Genomic DNA, 26,616 nt, shown 5'->3' with positions numbered 1-26,616 from the left:
GACGCGTGGTTTCACTTCGGTCTTTTACCTCTGTGCAATGGTGAGAGAAGAAACGCGATATCTTCTAGCGACACAGGTGGAATTGTTGTTCAGATTACATTAACACCAGCTGTCAATGGTACCGACATCGCAGCTACAATGGGACGTCACGTGATAGGAATGTTTATGACGTCATAGCTTGCCGCCCGCTAAAAAGTTTATCCGGGGGCATTTTTAAATGCACCACGGCAAACCCATATGGCAGTTATGGGAACAAGACAATCCGTTCCCACGGAGATCCGTACCCAAATCCTTTTTGCGAAATCGTACCGAGTGTTGGATTACCCATACCCACTCGTACCCAATCAACTGGATAACTCGCACCCAGAAAAGCGAAATCGTAAAGCTATATGGCAATGTAATTTGTTAAACAATGATTGTGACTGTTTTTCATTGTTTCTGTTGAGATTCAGTAGAAGTCCAGTGCATTGATTGTAAAATGATTAGTTGTCAGGAATGTTGTACTATCTAATGGAAAAAGTGGTGAGGGGGTTACTACATTCAGATGCAAGTTTGATTGTTCTGGAAGGTGTGGGGCACAATTATAGGACTAAGGTGTGACTGAATCATCTAACGTTTCATCTGAAATTACATCAAGACCAGCTACTGTGTGACAATCAATTATCACCCCGGATTCCCTGCCTAGGCCTGTGAAGCTTGATCACAGTTGCGGATAGGTGAATATTATTATCATTTAACCTTTTGCTATTACCACTGTCATCATATTTTGAATTTGATACTGCCATTGAAGATTGTACTACCACTCTATTTGCGACTAACGGGATCGGGTGGTCAGACTCGCTGACTTGGTTGATGCATGGCATCGTATCCCAATTGCGTGGATCGATGCTCATGACATCAATCACTGGATTGTCTGGTCCAGACTCGATTATTTACAGACCGCCGTCATATAGCTGGAATATTGTTGAGTGCGGCGTTAAACAACAAACAAAAAAACAAACAAAACACCCTATTGTGTACTGCCATTGTTATTGCTGTGCAGTAATTTGTATTTGGTTTGTGAACCTAGGTAATTTTGTTAGTTTTTGTCTGCATACCATTTGTTGGTTGTTGGTTTCACGCTAAATTCTTTTACGTACAGACTTCTGGGTTAACATTTGAGAACCGACACGTAACAGTACCAAATAAACATATACTCTTACAAAAACGCAATACGGAAATTTTTGGCCATAAAAACAAAATTAGCGGACTAAGAGGTGCAAAACGAAGAAGGGTTTAATGTGTTATAGTGTCAGTGACACATTTCCCGGATCAACATGATCAAAACAAGGACATGCAAACCATTAGTCGGGAAACACGTACGATTCAGAAAAACGCACCCAGTGCATTAACAAAAGGATCATGGAGCTGCACGTACTGCACGTGCAGCAGCACAATGAACGGTATTATAGTGCAGGGTTTTTGATTGCCTGGTATCTGCGTCAATCGAACAGTTTAAAAACATGCCAAGATTAACAGAAGTGCAAAGAAACAACGTCATAGGCCGCTTGCCCGCAGGGGAATCCCGATCAGCTGTAGCCAGGGTTTTCAATGTAGCGCCCAGCACCATCACACGGCTATGGGATCGGTTTCAACCGCATGGGTCAAAACGTGATCGGCCAAGGTCGGGACGACCAAGAGTAACCACCCCCGCCCAAGATCGCTACATCCTACTGCGCCATCTACGTGAAAGGACGACCACAGTCTACTCAGCCGCATATCCGGACTGCGCAGAATCTCCAACCAGACCGTACGAAACCGTTTAAGAGTAGCAAGTCTACGAGCAGGACGTCCTGTTCGACGCGTCATATTGAGTCGACAACATCGTCAACAACGACTGCATTGGTGTCGTCAACGCATCGTATGGCCTCAACTGCGACTGAGAGATGTCTGGTTCAGCGACGAATCAAGTTTTTCTCCGTCGAGGGGATGGAAGAGCACGGGTCTACAGACGTCGGGGAGAACGTTACGCCGGAAACTGCGTACAGGAAGTGGACAGGTTTGGTGGGGGGAGCGTTATGATGTGGGCGACTATCTCTCATCATGGCAGCATATGGTTTGGTCCATATCCAGGGCAATCATACGACTCAACGAAATGCTCAAACCACACGTCTTCCCAATTGCAGCCAACGGCAACGGTGTATTCCAGCAGGACAACACTCGACCGCATACAGCACGGATCACAAGAGCCTGTCTACACAACAACAACAATGTTGATCTTCTCCCCTGGCCCTCCAGATCCCCGGATTTGAAGCCGATAGAGCGCCTGTGGGGTGAATTGGGTGGACGGCTACGCCGACGTCAACCACAACCCCAGAAGTAACAGCAGTTGGCTTTTGCGTTGCAGGCCGAGTGGGCTTCTATTCCCCAGGATGTGATTCGCATACTCGTCTCTTCAATGCATGGGCAGGATATGTCAGGCTGCTATCTATTCCAGCGAGGGACATGCGCGTTATTGATGGTAGCTGACCTTCACATTGGACATTTCCTATGTACCGATAACTCGGCTCAATAACTTGTACGGTTCCTCGTATAAATATAATTTCCTACCTCACACAAATCTGGCTTTGCGTTTCTTTTTTTTTGATGAGTATATGTAGAGAAGAAAACCCGCCTCCGGTGTTTGAGTTGAACATGAAGGGGAGAGAATACCACGAGCGCCAAACACCGAGGGTGTACATTTCCAACCCAATCTGAGCATAAGTGTCTTCTCCCACAAGACTGTCGAAACAATATTTATTATTTGTGTTGTTTTATGTATAAAAGGATCATCTCCGTGGTCTAGTGGTAGAACGTCCCCCCTGAGAGCAGAAGGTCCGGGGTTTGATCCCCGGCCGCGTCATTGCAAAAGACGTTAAAAGATGGTACTTGTTGTTACCCTGTCTGGCGCTCAGCATTAGGGTGCTAAAACAAGGACTGGTCGGCTCGGAGTCTTTCGTTTCAAACTATAAAAATTAGTGACACCCGTTAAGTGGTTTTATAGCTAAAATCCAACATTTTCTTCACTGTATGCACGTATTTCTTCATGCAGTGTGGGTTAGTTCCGACAGTTATACAAAGTATCAAAAATGGTGCGACGGTTCCGGTCTTCATGAGCAAATGCCTTGGGGATGTCCGTAAGGATTTTATCAGTGTCCTCTTTGTGAATGTACAACATCTCATTAAAATCAGATCTTAGTTTTCGATACCGCTAAACAAAGATCTGAGGACATCCCATTACAGGTCACGTCAGAACGACCTTTCGCGAACTTTGACCGACCAATGAAATGACTGACAAGAAACCGACATTAGCCAATCAGAGGGCAGCTTTCTCGAGCTTTACGCCACAAGTTTCAAACTGGCGACTACGCTTCGAAACATATTATGACGTTTCTCGATCAAAAAATTTAAAACTGATAAAAAGAACATTCTGGAATTGCTTACAGATGGCCGAGATTGTATGGATATAATCATAAAACCCGTAACTGTCGTTCGGAATACCCTCTGTTAAAGTTTTCGAGGTTGCATGATTAGAAAACACATTCCGTCTGTCACTTTCATGATCTGGTAAGCGAGGCTCTGATTGGTTGGATGAAAGGTCGTTCTGACGTGACGTTATGGGATGTCCTCCGATCTTTGTTTAGCGATAGCGAGAACTAAGATCTGATTTTAATGAGATTGGAATATACAAAAGCATGATGTTGTCGAGACATTGCTGGGTCATGGTACTTCTGAGCTGTGTTTTCAGTGTCCTAAGACATGAGTATGGCCGTTCAGATCTTGAAGTAGTGGCTGGTATTGCCAGGTAAATCTTGAGTAGCTTGACAACTTCACTGACATTCCCTTCAAAACCCGAGATGTGTTCAAGACATCACATGTATAGTACATGTATGAACTAATGTAACTTGTTTGGTGAGTGAGTGAGTTGAGTAAAACGCCCCTTTTAACAGCATTACAGTTACACCACGGCGAGTCAGCTTAATGTGGGAGGAAAGCCCGAAGTGATGTAGGTCTCAGACGTTTACCGCCACGAGCACGGGTATAGTGCTGACAAACCTGGAGACATAATCGGGGCGAACCGTGATTCGAACCCATAATCATAGGTTTCTGATGTGCCCAAGGGACGCAACTCTGCACAGCGAATCGCGGCGCTTTAGACGACTGGGCCACCCGTGCCCCCTCACACACTAACAAAGAGAACTTGTTGAATGATATTTTAGGTTTCTATCTTTCTTGCAATGGTGACACTGTCTTAAGTTGTTGTAAATATGATTATTTAAGGGACAGATCATTTATTTATTCCAGGGTTTTTTTTGATGCACTCATGTACTGAAAATAATCACCCTACCCTAATGCTTGTCATATTTTTGGATGACCTTCCCCTATGTCCCGGTATATAATTTTTATGATCCTCACCGAAAAGACAAAATACGAAAGCGCTTTAAATTTTGTTATAAAGTGTCCAAGTAAACATGACCATCCCGAAATATGCCTATTATTTTCTGACCCTCCTTTGATTCCACTGACCCCTACATACATGCACGGTATAATTATTTTCTGGTCCCTTACTTTCTACAGATATGAGGACATTTTCCTTGGCGCCAAGACCCCCCTGCTTCAGGAGCCACTTGAGATATTTCACACATCCATCTTGTATGTCTCACACACCCATCTTGTATGTCTCACACATCCATCTTGTATGTCTCACACATCCATCTCGTATGTCTCACACATCCATCTCGTATGTCTCACACACCCATCTCGTATGTCTCACACACCCATCTCGTATGTCTCACACATCCATCTCGTATGTCTCACACATCCATCTTGTATGTCTCACACATCCATCTTGTATGTCTCACACATCCATCTTGTATGTCTCACACACCCATCTTGTATGTCTCACACACCCATCTTGTATGTCTCACACACCCATCTTGTATGTCTCACACATCCATCTTGTATGTCTCACACACGCATCTTGTATGTCTCACACATCCATCTTGTATGTCTCACACATCCATCTTGTATGTCTCACACATCCATCTGGTATGTCTCACACACACATCTTGTATGTCTCACGCACCCATCTTGTATGTCTAACGCACCCATCTTGTATGTCTCACACATCCATCTTGTATGTCTCACACATCCATCTTGTATGTCTCACACACGCATCTTGTATGTCTCACACATCCATCTTGTATGTCTCACACATCCATCTGGTATGTCTCACACACGCATCTCGTATGTCTCACACACCCATCTGGTATGTCTCACACACCCATCTCGTATGTCTCACACACCCATCTTGTATGTCTCACACACCCATCTTGTATGTCTCACACATCCATCTTGTATGTCTCACACACCCATCTTGTATGTCTCACACATCCTTCTTGTATGTCTCACACATCCATCTTGTATGTCTCACACACCCATCTTGTATGTGTCACACATCCATCTTGTATGTGTCACACATCCATCTTGTATGTCTCACACATCCATCTTGTATGTCTCACACATCCATCTTGTATGTCTCACACACCCATCTTGTATGTCTCACACGCCAATCGTAGCGCTGAGACAGCTTCGTGAACAGGCCGCCTGAAATGTTACCTCCGCCCTCGGCCAAGTCACATGGGTATCAAATGCACCCCTTTTCCCGGATCCGTCTCTGGCATGAGTAAGGGATTAATGAGTTCAGGACAATTGACTTTGTTCGAAATTTGCCTCAATTAGCGAGCAATGAATAGGTATCGGTAGGGCAAGGTGGTAATGTGACTGGTGTATACTCCCCAGGGAGTTGAGTATCAAAATCGAGTCCACACTGATCCATTGAGTAGGGTTATAATACTGTCGCGCATGTAGCATGGAATATTCATTTGGTGAATGGAAAATGGCACATCATAAATGGACAGTTCAAAATGATTATCCTGTTTGGATGTTTTTGATAATCAAATTTTGTTGTTGATTGTCTTTGTAATCAGCATTCAGAACATTTATCCCTGGGGTAACAAAATAATGGACAAACGGCTGAAGTTGATAATGATTTATTTGGTATATTTCTTAACAATAGTATAAAATACATAATAAAACACTACATTACAAATGCATGAAAATCAGCAATTAAAACAGTGCAATTTTTTTTTAATATCACAAAAATTAACGATTGCAATCACAGTTTCATGTGCACGGTGCATGGGTTAGGTGTAAATTCAGCAGAACGAAATGCTTGGCAACTGACGCTGTACAAAAGAGCCTGGTCAGATGTGTGCCCACTGGTGTTTGTTCTTATTCTTGGTTTAAAAAAATATAAAAGAAATTCCTGTCATCCTCACTTTTGAGAAAAATGTGCTTGACAAACAGTTAATGTTGTTATGCAGCATGATTTGAAGTAATACAGTATGAGTTATAGATTTGGAGATTAACTGCTTTCATCAGTTTTCCAGTTATCTCACGTGCATCAGTGTAGTGTGAGGCAAAAGACCAGAGTGAGACGGGTAATGGATGCGGAACACTTTCATGAACTGAACAAGTACTGATATGAAGCTCACAAACCTACGGGCAACCCAGTCATCTAAGGTGCCATGATTCGCTATGCAGTGTTGCGCCCCTTTGGCATGCCAGAAACCTATGATTGTGGGTTTCGAATCCGGTTCGCCCCAATTAAGTTTCTAGGTTTGTCAGCACCATACCCATGCTCTTGGGTTTCACCAAAGTGGTAAACGTCTGAGACCTGCATCACTTCGGGCTTTCCTCCCACATTAAGCTGACACGCCATGATATAACTGGAATATTGTTAAAAGCGTGTTAAATCAAACTCACTCACTCACTCACAAATCACAATCACGATGGGACTACCAAAATCTCATTAAAATCAGATCTTAGTTTTCGCTACCGCTAAACAAAGATCTGAGGACATCCCATTACGGGTCACGTCAGATTGACCTTTCGCGAACTTTGACCGATCAATGAAATGAATGACAAGAAATCAGGCAGCTTTCTCGAGCTTTACAGCGCTAGGTTCTAACTGGCAACTTCTCTTCGAAACATATTTTGATGTATTCTCGATTTAAAAAAATTAAAACTGTTAAAAAGAACATTCTGGAATGGCTCACAGATGGCCGAGATTGTATGGATATAATCATTAACCCCGTAACTGTCGGAATACCCATCTGTTAAATATTTCGAGGTTGCATGATTAGAAAACACATTACGTCTGTCACTTTCATGATCTGGTAAGCAATGGCTCTGATTTGTTGGATGAAAGGTCGTTCTGACGTGACCCGTAATGGGATGTCGTCAGTTCTTTGTTCAGCGATAGCGAGAACTAAGATCTGATTTTAATGAGATTGGGACTACCAGGACTCGTGATTAGTCACTCACGTGATATATTGTTAACTGACAATACCAATAAAACTCCAAGGTCACTAATGTCCGCATTACTTTCAGACTATGCATGCATTCCTTCTGTCATTTTTTTTTCAATAAAGATGAAGCTTCAGTCAACTTCTGTTTATGCATGATCAGATCGTCTTATTCAAACATGTATCAAAATACACATTTTTGTTCCCAATTCTTGAGACCAACAGTGGGTCAGGGATCCCTGGCAGTAAATTTGGACCCATCCCAGCCCTCTATCTAATACACACAGAAACAATCTCGGTCAGTCATGGGCAATGATCGTCAAACACTCTTACAGGCAGGTCCGTCTTTACCTTGTATTTGTCTGCATGTCAGATCATTTGTTCGGATGTGACTGAATTCATTCAGGTGTTCTTTGGTTGATGTGCTGAGTGCTAAAAATATTTTCATAAAAGCAGGACATTTTCTTGAATCTGAAGGAACAGTGGTGTGGTGTAAATATTCATGACTTGATTCTTGCACAGTAAAACTGTATTTGTGACTTCAATATGAAATATTCAATTAATAACATCAACATATATCCTGATATCTATGACAGGTCATGTGCAGGGATGTACGGAATGTAACCTCCATACGGATACAATGAAAGTACCGTATTCAACGTAATAAGCGCTCAGGGCGCACTCAAAATTAGAAATAGGGGGCTCTAATTAGAATATTACTTTGGTGAAAAAAAACAGAGTTGAAAGATAAATTTCGTGGTTTATGCTGACAGCCTGAAATGTTTGTGTACGACAGTTATATTTTTCCAGAATTTAATTGCCTATAATTAAGGGTGCATATAGCACACGAGTGCGTACTATACGCGAAAAAATAAGTCTTGTGTACATTGATCAATCGGAAGGGGTGCCATTTGGGATTGTTCACTAGCCAATATATTAGCAAATATCGCCGTGGGCGCTTATTAGAGCAGGGCGCTTATTACGTCGAATACGGTATCTACATTTAACATGACGACTCAAAATGAATCTTTATCCGTAAAACCTTCAATTTTTCATAAACTAATGGACACAGTTATCACACAATATAATCCTTTAAAAATATAATAAAGTGAAAATACAAAAACACAATTATTTAAAAACCACTATCACTATCTGTTACCACAAACATTCACGCCATGGGCAGATACAGCTTTTATGAAAATGGGGGGTGCACAATTAAGATCTATGTATTGTCTTTGGTGGTAATTTATACAGAAATAAAGATTTTTTTCGAAATAAAAAGGGGGGGGTGCACCCCTCCTCTGTATCCGCCCATGCAAGCCATTATGATGATGTTGTTGCTGTTGTTTCTGGGCCGGGACTCACTAACCATTTAAACCAGTAAAACTGACGCATATATGCCATGTTCTTCTTATTAATTGGTTTACAGATATGCCGACCATAAAAATATGGAAAGTTGAAAAATATAATTCTCATTTGAGAGGTTTTTATTTAGTGCCTACTTAGCACTTAGCAATAAAGTATACCACAAATTGTTTTCATGCATTCCCAACATACAATATTAAACTCACCACGACTGCATGTATAACTAATTGTCCAGGATCCTGGCCATCATGACATTGTGCGTGTGCAGGTGCGCACATGCATGCAGCACTTAAAATTTTGAGAGACAAAATCTGTAAACCAACATATAAAAGAAAGAAATGGCCTATTAGGCTAAAACAAATAATAGTCTTGGTTCTCAGGCACCGCACGCATCATCATAAAGTTTGCCACACGTTTCATGTTTATTTCCATTTAAAAACAACAACAACCAAAATCCTTAAATATTCCAAGTCCATCGGTAGTCAAATACTGTATTCCAGTATTTTACTCATCAAGGAATACATTTATGTAGGGAGGCCCTTTCCCAGGCTGATTGTACACAATTGTTTATTGATTACACAACTGTTTATTGATTACACAACTGTTTATTGATTACACAACTGTTTATTGGTTACTGCTTTCTAGTTTGACCCCCCACCCCCCCAAAAAAAGAAAGGAAGAAAAAAAAGGACACTGACCGCATTATATTTTCAAAAACCATTGCCTGAGAACCAATTCTTTTATTTTTTTAAGCCTAAGTGATTATGCAATATGCAAAATTATTGAGAAATTATTATTTAATCATAGCATAGTCAAACCCGGGCATGTTGATTCTAGTTCTGGCATCAACAGATTCCAGTGATTTATTTCTCCATTACCTAATAACATCAATATGACTACAATATGAAACAACATAGTTGACAGGAGCACAGCTCAAACAGAAATGAAGCAAAGCACATGGTATAAAGCACTGACAAGAAGAGTAACCACAACAGTTTACATTCCAGTACATAATATGTGGTTTCAATCAACTGAAGAAAGTCACATGAAAGACCGTGGGGGAAAATAGCCTCAAATTTAGAGAACATTAACATCTCCAAGTGTATGATGGTTTAACCCAAATTTAATTAATACTACGATTCTTTCAGTTTAACAGTGCCTTTAAAAACTGGCAAGATTGATTCATTCGTGTTCAATGCTTTGAACTGCCATGGGAATTGATAAACAGAAAGCATGAATAAAAAAACCCATCTCAATAATCAATATATTCTCCAAAGATTACATTGGAAAACTGGTTTATAGTCTTGCCATGGATTGGAATGGAAGACATTGGAATGACATTTTTGGCAAAAGTGTTAATAATTTGCTATCCTACCACAAACATGATTGGCTTAACAATAAAAGGAAGTACAGAGCAACAAGAAGCTGACATGCCGGGGCCATGTTACAGATGCTGGGTGTGTCTCATATCACATCCCCAGTGGGGAATACAGGTTAGAACTGGTCCCCAACAACCTACAGCAAACTACGTTAATAACGAACACACTTATAATGAAATGACCGACATAACAAACTTATTTCTTAATTCCAGCCATTTGTTGCATATATATGCTGTATATATGCTCATTATGAACTACGGTTATTAGGAACTAAAATTAGCGGTCCCTTTGAGTTTGTTATAACTGTAGTTTACTGTATGTTGGTTGTTATGATGATCAGGGTCAGGGTCACTTGATAGCATGTCAGCATGTCCCAATTGATAATCACTCACATTTATTTCACTAATTTTACTATCAAAGACCCATCTCTGTACATATAGAATTGACCCGTGCAATCTGAGAGAATAGGTCTTCAGCAACCCATGCTTGCCATAAAAGGCGACAGTGCTTGTTGAAAGAGAAGACTAACGGGATCGGGTGGTCAGGCTCGCTGACTTGGTTGATGCATGTCATCCACTCCCAACTGGGTAGATCGATGCCCATGATGTCAATCACTGGATTGTCTGAACCAGACTTGATTATTTACAGACCACCGTCGTATAGCTGGAATATTGCTGAGTGCAGCGATAAACAACAAACAAACTTATAGAATCTCAGTGAGTGAGTGAGTGAGTATGGTTTTACGCCGCTTTTAGCAATATTCCAGCAATATCACGGCGGGGGACACCAGAAAATGGGCTTCACACATTGTACCCATGTCGGGAATCGAACCCGGGTCTTCAGCGTGACGAGCGAACGCTTTAACCACCAGGCTACCCGACCGCCCCTATAGAATCTCACCTGAGTGTCAAATATTTCAACACGGGTTAATAAAAGATTATATTTGTCATCCAACTAGATTCTTCAAACTTTCAGTTTGTAAACAGTAATAGCTAGTGTCTTGAATGCAATCAGTAGAGCTAACCAGCCCCCGAATGAGTGGTATAAGTAATGTTATTTGATTGTGACATCATGGTGACCGATGACATCACAATGGTCTGCAAAACATTGTGATGCAATTTCACTGCAGCTGTATCTCCTAGAAGAGATCACTTCTAATCACCCAAGCAAGACCTCCTGTGGAAGCCAGTTTTGGATGAAAGAAATGTTTACACAGAGAGAGTTGATAGTAAAAAACCCAGATTCCTGTGCTATTTGGAGTCCTGGTGACTCGCTACCAAACTTGAGGATCTGTGAAGTCTTATGCTAACTGTAGATAGGATTTTCCTTGTTCAAAAACAAATCAGGTGATGAGTGAAGAAAACTGGACATGAACCGGTACTGTAAATGTATGTCCAGACTTCGATGGCTGAAATCAAAGTGTCTTGTTTGATCCAAACAGACAATTGGGGGCACTCGCAGGGCAAATTATTTGTGCCTATTGTCTGTTTTTATGCCTATATGGTATGATGGTTTATGTCCGTTAAAGTATCACTAAATAATGCGACGCCTTACACTCAGTGTCATTTAGAGCACGTCACTTTCTTCCTGCAGGTGGCTCAACATCATATGATCACAGGATTCCAGAGTGGTTCTCTTTGTCTCAGCACCATCAGTAGAAAGGAATAGTACCATTCCACAGAACATTGGCACCGTACCACCTGAAACAGACAAGCAGGTCACAGAAGCCTGGTGTGAATGACTTTTGAAAATATAGTGCAGGCGGCTAGATTTTTTGTTGGTTGTTGCTCGTTCAAATAGTATGTATACAAATAAACAGTTGTGTACCATAAACGTGAGAAAGGGCCTCCCTACAAAAACAAGCATTCAAACTCCTATTGCCGCCATGGCCATAACACGAAATGCACAGTAAATCATTGTGCATGTAAAGGGAAGTAACTTTTTGCAATATTTGATTGCATTGATTTTAAGTATTAGGATTTCTTATATTTTTCTAAAATGGAAATAAAAATGAAACATGTGGCAGACTTTATGATGAAATGAGCGGTACCTGAGAACCAAGACTATTATATTTTTTAGCTTATTGACCATAATTTTAAAAGAAAACTTGAACTTCAGTTACTAAGGATTCTAAACGATGCTACCACTGCGTGACATGAGAATGCGAGCAGTAATCTTGGCAATTTTGTTTCATACAAAAACACAAACATATTCAAATTTGTATGAAAAGAAGTTTGTTCTTGATACAAAAATGACATTAGGCATAAAAGAAATAAAAGAATTGGTTCTCAGGCAATGTTTTTGAAAATAAAGTGTGGGTGGGTGGTGTCTTTTTTTTTTTTGGAGGGGGGTTGTTCAAACTAGTATATAACCAATAACTGTTGTGTATTCAATAAATCAATAAACAATTGTGCACAATCAACCCGGGAAAGGGCCTCCCTAAATAAATGTATTCCTTGATGAGTAAAATACTGGAATACAGTATTTGTATACCGTTGGACTTGGAATATTTAAGGATTTTTTATAAAAAAAATTTAAATGGAAATAAAAACGAACCGTGTGGCGAACTTTATGATGATGCGGGCGGTGCATGAAAACCAAGACTATTATTTTCTTTAGCCTTAACATGAACTTGAGTCCATTAAGATTGTCCAAGAAGCTGCTGCCTCTGCATGCTATGAGAACCCATGCATTAATCTTGCAATTCATTTAATCCACCAAAATTGTTTGCTTCTATGTTTGTAGTTTTACTCCGCAGTCAGAAATATTCCAGCTATATGATGGCAGTCTGTAAATAATCGAGTCCGAACCAGACAATCCAGTGATTATCATGAGTATCGATTCATGCATTTTGGATACGATGACAAGCATCAACCGAGTCACTGAGTCTGATCACCTGATCCATTTCGTTGCCTTTTACAACAAACATAGGTCGGTTACCAATTGTAACCCGGAATCCCCATGCGTATGATCCAAAAGAAGAAAACAATAAGTTCAGTATGAAATAGAATCTCAGCTCTGTGTCCCTGTCCCCAGGCCAACTTACTTGGTCATGATGCACTGCTCTAGGGCAGGGATCTTGTCATCCTGATCCCGTCTCCGCAGCGATGTCTTAGGGCGTAGACGATTGTATCGGGTGTCTAGGATGAAACAACATCATAGCAACAATCACACAATACATCAGTATATGTTTTGTTACCATAAAGGTCAGATATCTGTAAGTTTCAGAATCGAGCATAGACCTGCAGGTCACCTGCATGTGTGAGGTCTTCAACATCATCGTCCATATTTCAAAATAGCTGGCATGGTCAACCCCCAACACAATCTTACAACCAGCTGTTGGAATGGTCAACCACCAAAACAATCTTACAACCAGCTGTTGGCATGGCCAACCACCAACACAATCTTACAACCAGCTGTTGGCAAGGTCAACCACCAACACAATCTTACAACCAGCTGTAGGCATGGTCAACCACCAACACAATCTTACAACCAGCTGTTGGCATGGTCAACCACCAACACAATGTTACAACCAGCTGTTGGCAAGGTCAACCACCAACACAATGTTACAACCAGCTGTTGGCAAGGTCAACCACCAACACAATGTTACAACCAGCTGTTGGTAAGGTCAACCACCAACACAATCTTACAACCAGCTGTTGGCAAGGCCAACCACCAACATAATCTTACAACCAGCTGTTGGCATGGCCAACCACCAACACAATGTTACAACCAGCTGTTGGCAAGGTCAACCACCAACACAATGTTACAACCAGCTGTTGACATGGCCAACCACCAACACAATCTTACAACCAGCTGTTGGCATGGCAAACCACCAACACAATCTTACAACCAGCTGTTGGCATGGCCAACCACCAACACAATCTTACAAACAGCTGTTGGCATGGCCAACCACCAACACAATGTTACAACCAGCTGTTGACATGGCCAACCACCAACACAATGTTACAACCAGCTGTTGGCATGGTCAACCACCAACACAATGTTACAACCAGCTGTTGGCATGGTCAACCACCAACGCAGTGTTACAACCAGCTGTTGGCAAGGTCAACCACCAACACAATGTTACAACCAGCTGTTGGCATGGTTAACCACCAACACAATGTTACAACCAGCTGTAGGCAAGGTCAACCACCAACACAGTGTTACAACCAGCTGTTGGCATGGTTAACCACCAACACAATGTTACAACCAGCTGTTGGCATGGTTAACCACCAACACAATGTTACAACCAGCTGTTGGCAAGGTCAACCACCAACACAGTGTTTCAACCAGCTGTTGGCATGGCTAACCACCAACACAATGTTACAACCTGCTGTTGGCATGGTTAACCACCAACACAATGTTACAACCAGCTGTAGGCAAGGTCAACCACCAACACAGTGTTACAACCAGCTGTTGGCATGGTTAACCACCAACACAATGTTACAACCAGCTGTAGGCAAGGTCAACCACCAACACAGTGTTACAACCAGCTGTTGGCATGGTTAACCACCAACACAATGTTACAACCAGCTGTTGACATGGTCAACCACCAACACAATGTTACAACCAGCTGTTGGCAAGGTCAACCACCAACACAGTGTTACAACCAGCTGTTGGCATGGTTAACCACCAACACAATGTTACAACCAGCTGTTGGCATGGCCAACCACCAACACAATGTTACAACCAGCTGTTGGCATGGCCAACCACCAACACAATGTTACAACCAGCTGTTGGCATGGCCAACCACCAACACTATGTGATTGACATCTGTTTTAACAGTTTTCATTTCGCCAGAAATCAGTTTATACTAACTCAAGTTGAGTGTCAACCGAAATCCTGTATACAATGAGTGGGAAGGCTTCAAGGCTGGAGGCATTTATAAAATCTCAGACTCACTCTGTGAAACTAATGACAGATAGTATAATGCTGTTTGTTTGTTTGCATTATTAATATTAACATACTTTGTGTTTGTTTGTTTGTTTGTTGTGTAATGCCGCACTCAGCAATATGCCAGATATATGACGGCGGTCTGACAAAATTGAGTCTGGACTAGACAGTCCAGTGATTGACATCATGAGCAGCGATCTACACAGTTGGGTATGATGACACGCATCACAGAAGTCAGCGAGTCTGACCAACCAATCCTGTTAGTCGCCTCTTACAACAAACATGCTGAAGACCAATTCTAACCCGGATCTTCACAGGGTGACAAGACAATATGGATGTTGAAACTTACTACAGATCATCTACTTCTTTACTACAGCTGTAGTGGTGAATCAACACCATCATCATTGCGTTAGCTACATATCCAAATTCTACATGCCTTTCTTACATTTCCAGATTTGTCAGCACCATACCCATGCTCTTGGGTTTCACCAAAGCAGTAAACATCTGAGACCTGCATCACTTCAGGTTTTCCTCCCGTATTAAGCTGACAAGCTGTGATATAACTGGAATAGTGTTCAAAAGGCGATACTTAAAAGCCTTTTAAAGATCTCTCCTTATACAAGGTGATCTCAGCGAGAGCTGTGCAGTCCATCAGCTACAATTTATTACAGTGTCACAGTGTTACTGTCTACAACTGCTGATGGCATGTTAAGAACAGCATGTGACAGACCCCTTGATTTTAATATTCTATATTCATTAAAAGTCATATTTACAATAAGTGTGAAACTAGCATTACTGGAAGCATTCATAAAATCTCCCTGTTCCTGTGTATCCAAGTCAACTAACCAATGGTGAGCTGTGCAGGCTTTTCCTGGGTGACGAGCCCCGTGTAGTAATGCAGGGCAAAGCGGTGCTCAGCTCGCCAGTCACTGACCAGGTCCACGTTGGTGCTGAACAGCAGGCCAAACTGACCATTCACCTTCGTCAGCCACACAGGGAACTTGGGGGTCTTCAACATACTGCCCACCTGGAGGTACAACATACTGTTAGGGACCACCATTTCATATTCTGGGGAGGGGCCTGGAAATTTATTTGGGAGACTGCTATATATTTTTGGTCACTGCTTAATATATAAAAATCATTCTTTGATGGTGGAGCCAAACAATTTTTATTTCATCTTATATATTTTTTCAGGCTATCCTAATTATTTAAACAAAAAAAAGAAAGAAAAAAAGCTCCCAGGCCCTGTGACAAAATTAAATTGTCGGTACCTTACAACATATGCTCAATACAAACATAAACACACAATCATCATTATTACTGATAGTGAAAACCAAGCCAACAGGCAAAGTATCAGGGTTATTTGGTAAGTTCCTCATTACTGAAACACCTGACGTGATAGATATAAGCAGCCCCACTGACTCTTGGAAGTTATCCAGGCCTACTGCAGATTTGGGTGTCCCTTAATTTTGGCTACGAATACTTAATCATAACATGTATCATCCGTGTGGATGCAGTGGGCTGTAATAATATTCTTTATCAATAAGTGTCCTTGTAAAGTTTTATAGTATAAAAATGAATTTTTATATAAATAATCTTGGATGTGGTGAAAATAATATTTTCAACAAAGTGTGAGCATGTGAGTGATTTGGGATGTTGTTTTCTGAAACAGCAATCATCAAGCTATATCACAGAGGCCTGTCATTAATCAAGTCTAGGTCAGGAAAACCAGTGGTTGATAGCGTGAGCAACGGTCCACGTCATCGAGGTCACACATTATAACCACACACATTCCATTTAGTCAGCTATTCTTGTGACAGACATGGGGTCCTGGGGACTTATTCTGTTGTGTAATGCAGCGTTAGAAATTGGCACTAGTCCTGTAGTCCTTGCCAAACTGACCAATAGTTAAGGTTTCATAAGGACTAGTAGAAATTTGCCATTTTTAATTGTTTTGCTATAAGTTATCATTATGAGGACTAGTGGACTTGATATGTTAGTTTCTACCCCTGTAATGCCCACAGAACCACCAGTTAGTGAGTGAGTTATATGCTCTTCCTGTAGCCTTGTCCTCTCCAGGGCACCGTTCCACAAAGCGATCTTAGCGTTACGACCACGTAAGCCAGTGTTAAAGCATGGGACTTACGATCACTTTAGCGCTAAGATGGCTTTGTGGAACGGGGCCCTGAACTGTACACAGGTCAGTTTCTACCCTTGTTTCATCTTAGAGATGTATAAAATAAACATAAATAAAAGTTTGTTGTTGGCAAAAATCAAGCAATTCCATGGCAGGGGACCCAAGAAATGGGTTTCACACATTGTACCCATGTGGGGAATCAAACCCAGGCTTTCAGTTTGACGAGTGAACGCTGTAACCACTAGGCTACCACATCTCCCAACAGGGTGAGAGAGACCTAGGGGTGAACAGTGTACCTCGGTCCTCTCGTCATCCGCCTCCCCCTTGTCCCAGAACAGGAAGCCGACCTCGCTGCGCTGCTTGCTGCCCCGGACAGGCTGGCTCTGAGGGAACAAGGCAAACACAATGGGTATTGTAACACTTTAGTCCTTATATCTTTCTTAGATGGTTTACAAGACTGGCCGACGAAAAAAACCACCAATGAGATAAGAAAAGGAAAAGAAAAAGATTTGCTGACTGTATCACAATTAGATTTATTTTAAAAAAGAAGATATTTTATCATCGGGGTTCAAGAAATGTGGTGAATAATGTGTTTCAATTAGTTATTAAAACAATAAAACACCAATCAGTTATCTTTCGGGACCTTGTCATGTTAAAACTTGTTTGTTCTTCATTCAATAGTAGCAGTATTAATCTGGAAGTTTAGAGGTGATTTATTTATTTTTGACCACCCACATTAAATTTTAGGCCAAAAATTTGTAAAGCACCTCATAAAAAATAAAAGGAAGGCCTTAGGAAGTCATTGAAACAAATCTGCTTCATGAATATTTAAAACGCTTGACATTATCTAGAAGCAGGGTTTCCAACTGATCTAAAGAAATGAGTTAAATGATTATTCACATTATTCCTCTAGTTAAGAGAAAGAGTTTTTGTGGAAACAGCAAGCATTTTCAAAGGCAAATGAGTTATTGTGATTCTGATAACTCCATAATCAGCTGAAGTGTACAATTTCATCGACCAACCATTCAGCATACACCATGATTAGGATATTGCCTTGCTTCTCAACTCAGGAAGATGTTGTTTAAGCTGTCTGACAAATGGGAGATGCCCAGTGGTATGTGTCAGTGTGTAAGAGTCACCATTTTCATTAACTTTCTTCATTAATTAGCGGGGCGGTTAGGTAGCCTATAGTGGTTAAAGCGTTCGCTCGTAAAGCCGAAGACCCAGGTTCGATTCCCGACATGGGTACAATGTGTGAAGCCCATTTCCGGTGTTCCCCGCCGTGATTTTGCTGGAATATTGCTAAAAGTGGCGTAAAACCATACTCGCTCACTCACTCACTCTTCATTAATTAGAGTAGGTCCGATATGGATTCAGACTTATGAGTTAATGTGATGTACTTGAATGTTTCAGTGTCATGCGACTGCAAAGTCACTGGTAGTAATATTTCATGTCCGATTGATTTGGTTCGATATTAAATGTTGATCTTCCAGAGATGTACACCGTGAAACGGGAGACTAACTAGCATGCTACAATTTAAAACTGATAATCTCCTAGAATGAAAGTGGAAGCAATACCACTGGAAGTAAACGTCATGTTGCTTCAACTGACCAATCATCTTCGAGAGGCACTCAATATCGGAAAGTGATCATACACTTGTTCCTTGCCAGTGTATGGTCAAGGGTATTGCATATACCAGCTGGACTTCTGCATCACAGAAAACCCTGAGGCCGTTAAACCATTCCATTTGTTTCTATTTCCTAATTATGTAAAATGTAATGTAACAGTCTCCCCTCCCCTTATCCAGGGTATAATATTCCACAAAGAGTAAACTGTGTGGGCATACTGCTTCAGAGAAACTCCCTGATATACATTTAGCCCTAATATTCACCCTGTCATCATTTTCTGAAGACCGATCACAGACCTCTAGACAAGCTGCATACTTGCATGCAATAGAAAAAATATATATCCCCATTCCACAATTAATTTTGAATTGTGTGAATACAAAAGTCCTGAAATATACAAAAGGAACAAGAGTCCAATACCACTTTCCATGCCTATCCAACCGTGTCCGTGACAGTGCTACCCACCAGTAGAGCGCCTCTCCTGTTGTAGAGGATGTCTCCGTTGTGTAGATGCGGCACCGCGCGGCCTGTCAGCAGCAGGTTGATGAGAGATGGGGTGCATTCCTCCATGTCTGTCAGCAGCTTCAACTTGCTGTCTTCTGGCATGTCCATATCTTCTCGAACTCTGCAACACAACAAACATAGATAAAGAATACTACACTCGGTCCCGTGTAAAACCAAGTTTAACAAATTCGTGAAGAGTTCTGGGATCTGACGAGCGAATAATACCAATTTTAAGAAATTCGTGTAGAGAGTTCTGGTATTTGACAAACGAATACCAATTTTATGAAATCCTTGAATAGTTCGCGAAAGCGAGTCATACCAGAACTATTCACAAATTTAATAAAAGTGGTATTACATGGGAGAGAGTTTAGTATTATATTTATTACTTATCATTACTTTTTTAAAAGTTTCATTGTTGTGTATGAATAGGCAGACATCTATGCGATCCACAGCAAAATCCAAATGAGCTTAACAAAATAATACTTCAAACACATCAAACGTTGACATGTATGAATTGAATACCACCTTTACAACTTCAGGAGTCCATTCCACAAAGCTATCGTAGCACTAAGGTTATCATAACTCCCATACTCTAACATACACCTATGACTGTCGTTGCACTACGATCACCTTGTGGAACGGGGTCCTTCAATTCACGTCACAACAGCTTATGACGTAATTTGCGAAATATTGAAACAATGCCATGGGAAGTCAGCCTAGCAACAGGGTTGCTGGCGTCATCGAGTGTGTTTATGCGCCTCTCAGTATTCTATCATTTCTACATGTAATGTCGTTGAACTAGCCAAGGGATTTTTAGAGTTTTCAATATTTGTTTGTGAAACTTATTCACGCAGTACATAAGCACGTGCTTTGCTATAAAACCAGTTTATAATTTAAACGGGTGATCTCTTCATGGGCGAGAAATAATACCAGTTTCACCACAACAGAACTCAGGTAGAAGTGGATCTGTTTACTGATGTTTTCAACAGTATTTAGTTACATCATGGTTTTTTTTGCTAAACTGATGGTGTGGTAGCCAAGTGCTTAAACTGGTGCTTCAAATGTTCGCTCATCAATCCAAATCGGAGGTTTGCTTCCCCACATTTCCAGCATCCCCTGTTGTGATATTGTGTGATTGTGCACCTTGGAGATGATGCTAGCAGAGATACGGACCTGTGCAGAGTTCTGGAAAGGACAAGGCTGTACAGGAACAGAATACATCCACAACTGTTGTCCCCCTGGAACTGAAGGAAGGGAGACAACTCAGGTGGAGCTGAATACTATATACATCAGCATTGGAAATTGACACTAGTCTTATAGTCCTTGCCAAATTGTCCAATAGTTAAGGTATCATAACGACTAGTAGAAATTTGCCAATTTTAAGGGTTTTGCTATATGTTATCATTATAAGGACTGGAAAACTAAAAGAGTTAATTTCTATCGCTGCACATGCAGGTGTCTATCACAACTATTCACAAGTCGTGTAAAAGCTCACAGGTGGTTGATCTATGATTTCAAAGCTACTGAAAAATTATTCAGATTGAAGTTGTCCGGCTTTATCAGTATTAAAATGCATGAAATCATGACCAGCATATCCAGATTACAAAATGAGTCCGCGTCCGGCTAGATAACAATTGTATTACAAAACGTATCTAACGAGCAAAATATGCGCCAGTCAGGGTAACAACAAGTACCATCTATTAACGTCTGTTGGTATGACGCTGCCGGGATTGAACCTCCGACCTTCCGCTCTCCCTGATGTACAAATATTTACCTGTTCTAAATGCCTTCTGATAAATATCCTTAAATCTTCAAGTTTCTTGAATTCAAATAGATGAAGCTGGAACAGAATTGACATATACTAAGACCTGTTTAAGCACACTGTAGTACCAAGAAAAGAGTGAAGTGTTTCCAAACAAGAGACGAAGAGGATAACATCATTTAAAAAACGCTGATTCATAGGGGTGCAACAATACGGAAGGCCTTGATATGCAGCATTAGTAATTGGCATAAGTCCTATAGTCCTTGCCAAACTGCCCAATAGTAAAGGTATCCTAAGGACTAGTAGAAATGTATCATTTTAAGGGTTTTGCTATATGTTATCATAATAAGGACTAGTGGGCTAAACCTGATAATATCTATCGCTGATATGTATCATGATGCGATGCATATCTTGATATGCCAGAATAACAACATAAAAGCCATAAAATGAAATATTTGTGACTTTCAGATGAATGATAACGTAGCACCTGCCTGTTTCTTCCTTATTAACTGTTCTGGTTTCCTCACAAAAAGGGAGGCCAAAATGATCCCCAAACAGTTGATTTGTAAGACACCAGAGTCTCTTCAACCTCGCATTCATCCCTACTCAGATGGGGGTTATTCTTCCGTGAAAAAATGTACTTTGTAAAAAAAAGGATGGCAAAACAGGTCCTTATGTATGATGTATGTCTTGATGGCCATGTATCACGGTACAGTGGATGTTTCACCCTTAGTGATGTACAATATTTTTCTTATTTAAGCTACTCTCATGACACACTCATATGATTGTTTGTTGTTAAACGATGCACTCCGCAATGTTCCAGCTATATGACCATCGTCTGTAAATAATCAAGTATGGACCACACAATCCAGTGATTGACATCATGAGCTTTTATCTACACAATTGGGATCGATGACATGCATCAACCAAGTCAGCGAGTCTGACCATATGATCCCGTAAGTTGCCTCTTATGCATGTTACGACAAGCATGAGTTGCTGAGGAACCAATTCTAACCCGGATCTTCACAGGTGACACACTCATATGAGGTAAATTGAACTTTGATCAAACAAATTCAAGTTGATTTTCTTTCTGCTCCAAAATGCTGTAATCATGGTAATATAAATTCAAATTCTCAAATTACAGAAATATGTCCATATCGGTGTGAAAAGTTTGTAATATCTTATCGATCACTTTCCCAAGCAATTATGAGGCAGAAGACTTGCTGTATCTCTTCTAGAAGCATACAAATGAACATGAGTCAAACATTGAGTATTTACAGACCGCCATCAGAGTTTTGCTGGGTGCAGCATCAAACAACAAACAAAAATCCTAATAACAGGTAGGCCACATCAATAAACTTTCTCACTCGCTCGGTGATGTTGTCCACGCGGTATCTGTAGTCGGGGCCGAAGCAGCTGTGTTCCTGCTGCAGACACACGCAGCAACGCCGCCGCTCCCCAGCCTGCCACAGCATCTCACACAGTCCATCAATCAGGGCGCGGCGCCGCTCGTAGCTGTTGGGTTGCAGGGCACTGGGAGGAAGCAGATGTCAAAGGTCAGAGTGAAACTGGTTTACGTGTGATCACAAGGTCAAATATACTATGTTTACTTTCAGTCATACTCATTTTAGGGCTGTGTTTTGCAATACAGGTATTAATCTCATAAAATCAGATCTTAGTTCTTGCTACGGCTAAACAAAGTTCTGGTGACGGTGTTCTCATACTTTGCGGCACTAGTTTCAAAATAGTGACTACTCTTTGAAACATATTTTGACAAATTATTGATTAAAAATTTGGAAACTGAACAAAAGAACATGGTCTAGATTGTATGGATTCAGTTATATAGCTTGTAAGTGTCATTTGGAATATCCTGTGTTAAGTATTTTGAGGTTGCATAATTAAAAAACACATTCCATCTGTCACTTTCCTGATCTGGTACCGGTAAGCGACGCTCTGATTGGTTGGATGAAAGGTCATTCTGAAGTTACCTGTGAATATTTGAATCAGGGCCAGACAATCCAATGATTGATATTGTGAGGTTGCTGGAGAATTATTTTCGCTCAGAATCTGCATGAGTTCTTTGTTATAATACACTAAACCTTTTGTTTGGAAGCTAAGTCCTCATACAATGAAACAATACTAGTAGTTACAATAGCCTTAGCACTATGACTATCGTATGTCTATGTTGAAGTAGAGGACTTACGATAATCTCAGTGCTATGACTGCTGTAATTCAATGTTAAAGTATGAGAGTTACGATAGTCTTAGAGCTATGACCATCATAAGTCAGTGTTAAAGTATAGGAGTTACGATAGTCTTAGTGCTGTGACTATCATATGTCAATGTTAAAGTATAGGAGTTACGATAGTCTTAGTGCTGTGACTATCATATGTCAATGTTAAAGTATAGGAGTTACGAAAGTCTTAGTGCTATGACTGTCATATGTCAATGTTAAAGTATAGTAGTTACAATAGCCTTAGCACTATGACTCTCGTATGTCTATGTTGAAGTAGAGGACTTACGATAATCTCAGTGCTATGACTGCTGTAATTCAATGTTAAAGTATGAGAGTTACGATAGTCTTAGAGCTATGACCATCATAAGTCAATGTTAAAGTATGAGAGTTACGATAGTCTTAGAGCTATGACCATCATAAGTCAGTGTTAAAGTATGGGAGTTACGATAGTCTTAGTGCTATGACTCCTGTAATTCAATGTTAAAGTATGGGAGTTACGATAGTCTTAGTGCTGTGACTGTCATAAGTCAGTGTTAAAGTATAGGAGTTACGAAAGTCTTAGTGCTGTGACTGTTGTAGGTCAATGTCAAAGTGTAGAAGTTACGATAGTATTAGTGCTGTGACTATCATAAGTCAGTGTTAAAGTATAGGAGTTACGATAGTCTTAGTGCTGTGACTATCATAAGTCAGTGTTAAAGTATAGGAGTTCTGATAGTCTTAGCGCTATGACTATCATATGTCAATGTTAAAGTATAGGAGTTACGATAGTCTTAGAGCTGTGACTATCATAAGTCAGTGTTAAAGTATAGGAGTTACGATAGTCTTAGTGCTGTGACTATCATAAGTCAATGTTAAAGTATAGGAGTTCTGATAGTCTTAGCGCTATGACTATCATATGTCAATGTTAAAGTATAGGAGTTACGATAGTCTTAGAGCTGTGACTATCATAAGTCAGTGTTAAAGTATAGGAGTTACAATGGTCTTAGCGTCATGACTGTTGTTAGTCTATGCTATGTCAGTCGTAAAATAGGACCTAGATTAACAGGGTTTCCTGTATTTACCCAAGACCAAAGCAGCATCTTACCTGGAGAGGAAGATGCTGGACTGGTACTCCTTGACAAACAGCAGGTGCTTCAGGAGGAATGCTTGGACACACAGCATTAGACCTCGAGATCCACACTGAAGCAGCAGACAAACATGACGAGATCACAAGCTGGCTTCTGTAGCAGGAGGTCATATGGCCACACAGTCACATCCAGAGATGGCCAATATTCAGTACCAAGTTGGCAGAAAATGTCAGTAAAAATTCCCAAATTGGAATCAAACATTTCCAAACTCATGCTGTTATAGTTATAATTGATGTTTTGCCTTTGAAGAGATGACTTGTATATCACAGATAACAGGACCAATAAGGAGGAAGAGGCTTTAATGTTTAGTTATTGCATTGAATGAAACGTTAAAATTCAATGCAAAATGGCTCTGAAATTAAGAAATTTATAACAATTCAGAAAAGTCCCCTAATTGAACAAGATAACCATATTTTCCCAATTTGCCTGCCTTGGGAATTTAGTTTCAAGTCCAAGATAACTCCCTGCACATCTTAACTACGGTAAGCATGTGTGAGGAGGCTTTTATGCTGCTTAAATAACATTCCAGGCATATTATGATGGGGAAAAACCAAGAATAGGCTTTAGACATTGTACCTATATGAGGTGAGAGAGTGAGTTGCTTTGTATGCCGCTTTTAGCAATATTCCAGCAATATCATGGCAGGGGACACCAGAAATGGGCTTCACACATTGTACAGATGTGAGAAATCAAAACCAGGCCTTTGGTACGAAGAGTGAATTCTTAAACAACTAGGCTACCCAACCTTCCTGTAACCATATGGGGAATCAAACACTGGCCTTCAGTGTAATGAGTTGCTGCTTTAGTGAAGTGACCCTGTGTTTGGTAGTAGTGTACCACCCTATGGGTGTTGATGCCATACAGGAAGTGACCCTGTGTTTAGTAGTAGTGTATCTACCCAATGGGTGTTGATGTCATACAGGAAGTGACCCTGTGTTTGGTAGTAGTGTATCTACCCAGTGGGTGTTGATGTCATACAGGAAGTGACCCTGTGTTTGGTAGTTGTGTATCTACCCAGTGGGTGTTGATGTCGTACAGAAAGTGACCCTGTGTTTAGTAGTAGTGTATCTACCCAATGGGTGTTGATGTCATACAGGAAGTGACCCTGTGTTTAGTAGTAGTGTATCTACCCAGTGGGTGTTGATGTCATACAGGAAGTGACCCTGTGTTTGGTAGTTGTGTATCTACCCAGTGGGTGTTGATGTCGTACAGGAAGTGACCCTGTGTTTGGTAGTAGTGTACCTATCCTGTGGGTGTTGATGTTGTACAAGAAGCTACCCTGTGTTTGGTAGCTGTACCTCGACCTACCCTTTGAGCATTGATGCCGTATGGAAAGCGTCCCTCCAGGTGCTGGAAGGCCAGACTAGACTTCTGCCACTCCCGACTGAAGGAGTGGTGACAAGACCCATACACAATCATTCGCAGATCCTGCAGGAGAAAGACTTACATAGAAAACAATACAGAGAATTACTGTGAAAATGCAAGTATTCCTCGCTTGCATTAATAAAGTGATGCATTTTTATCTGGATATATTGGAGTTTAAAATGTCTGGTTCGTGACATACATTGACAAGCTCCTAATAAACAATTTATTTAATATAATCCGCAGTGAGATGGGTGTTCCCCTGGTGACTAACAATGGCTGTCTGCAGGCAGATGGGTGTCCCCCCGATGACGCCGTGAGCTGGAGCCCCGAGTCTCCCTGCTGCCCCCGCTGGCATCAACAAGGACCCCCGGCTGTCTGCTGGGAAGGAGAATGTCAGTTTTATCAAGTGTGAAAAGGCATTCCAACATTGGTTAGTTTACGGAATTAAAATGTGGAAAAGACAGTTAATAATTTGTTTTGCTGTTTAATTATTTCAGTGCAAAAAGTCAAGAATCTTCCCTTCCCGACTATAACACATGCAAGCCCCTGACCTGTGTTTGGTGACTCCACTGCCCATCTGTGTATGCTTAATGTCTTCACTCCCCTCCCCACTGTAACACATGCCAGCCCCCATACCTGTGTTTGGTGACTCCCCAAGCCATCTGTCTACGTAGAATGTCTTCACTCCACTCCCCACTGTAACACATGCCAGCCCCCATACCTGTGTTTGGTGACTCCCCAAGCCATCTGTCTATGTAGAATGTCTTCACTCCCCTCCCCTCCTGACTGTAACACATGCAAGCCCCCTACCTGTGTTTGGTGACTCCCCAAGC

General features: G+C 41.0%; 1 protein-coding gene across 1 annotated transcript; it reads right to left on the bottom strand.

Moving 5' to 3' along the window:
• Positions 1–11,060: 11,060 nt before the first annotated feature.
• On the bottom strand, positions 11,061–25,837 carry LOC139448164 (inactive ubiquitin carboxyl-terminal hydrolase MINDY-4B-like). The gene is made up of 10 exons (XM_071229684.1): positions 25,727–25,837; positions 24,376–24,470; positions 22,424–22,589; positions 21,069–21,134; positions 20,468–20,538; positions 19,256–19,415; positions 17,462–17,548; positions 15,875–16,055; positions 13,179–13,272; positions 11,061–11,832 (listed from the first exon to the last, which is right to left on the bottom strand). The coding sequence occupies exons 1-10, from the start codon at positions 25,835–25,837 to the stop codon at positions 11,784–11,786; spliced, it is 1,080 nt and encodes a 359-aa protein (XP_071085785.1). The 3' UTR covers positions 11,061–11,783.
• Between the last annotated feature and the right edge of the window lie 779 nt (positions 25,838–26,616).

The sequence above is a fragment of the Haliotis cracherodii genome, unplaced genomic scaffold, assembly GCF_022045235.1.
Source record: "Haliotis cracherodii isolate W230 unplaced genomic scaffold, xgHalCrac1.p SCAF_7, whole genome shotgun sequence".
In the NCBI taxonomy this organism is placed as follows: Eukaryota; Metazoa; Mollusca; class Gastropoda; order Lepetellida; family Haliotidae; genus Haliotis; species Haliotis cracherodii.
This window is presented reverse-complemented; position numbering and strand designations above follow the sequence as displayed.

Bases quoted from the DNA above. Each gene is read 5' to 3' on its own strand.
- LOC139448164 (XM_071229684.1), bottom strand. From the start codon at position 25,837: ATGATTGTGTATGGGTCTTGTCACCACTCCTTCAGTCGGGAGTGGCAG. The intron at 24,471-25,726 runs GTAGGTCGAGGT...CTGCTGCTTCAG, and splicing joins ACGGCATCAATGCTCAAAGG to TGTGGATCTCGAGGTCTAAT. The intron at 20,539-21,068 runs GTAAATATTTGT...CCCTTCCTTCAG, and splicing joins TCAGAAGGCATTTAGAACAG to TTCCAGGGGGACAACAGTTG.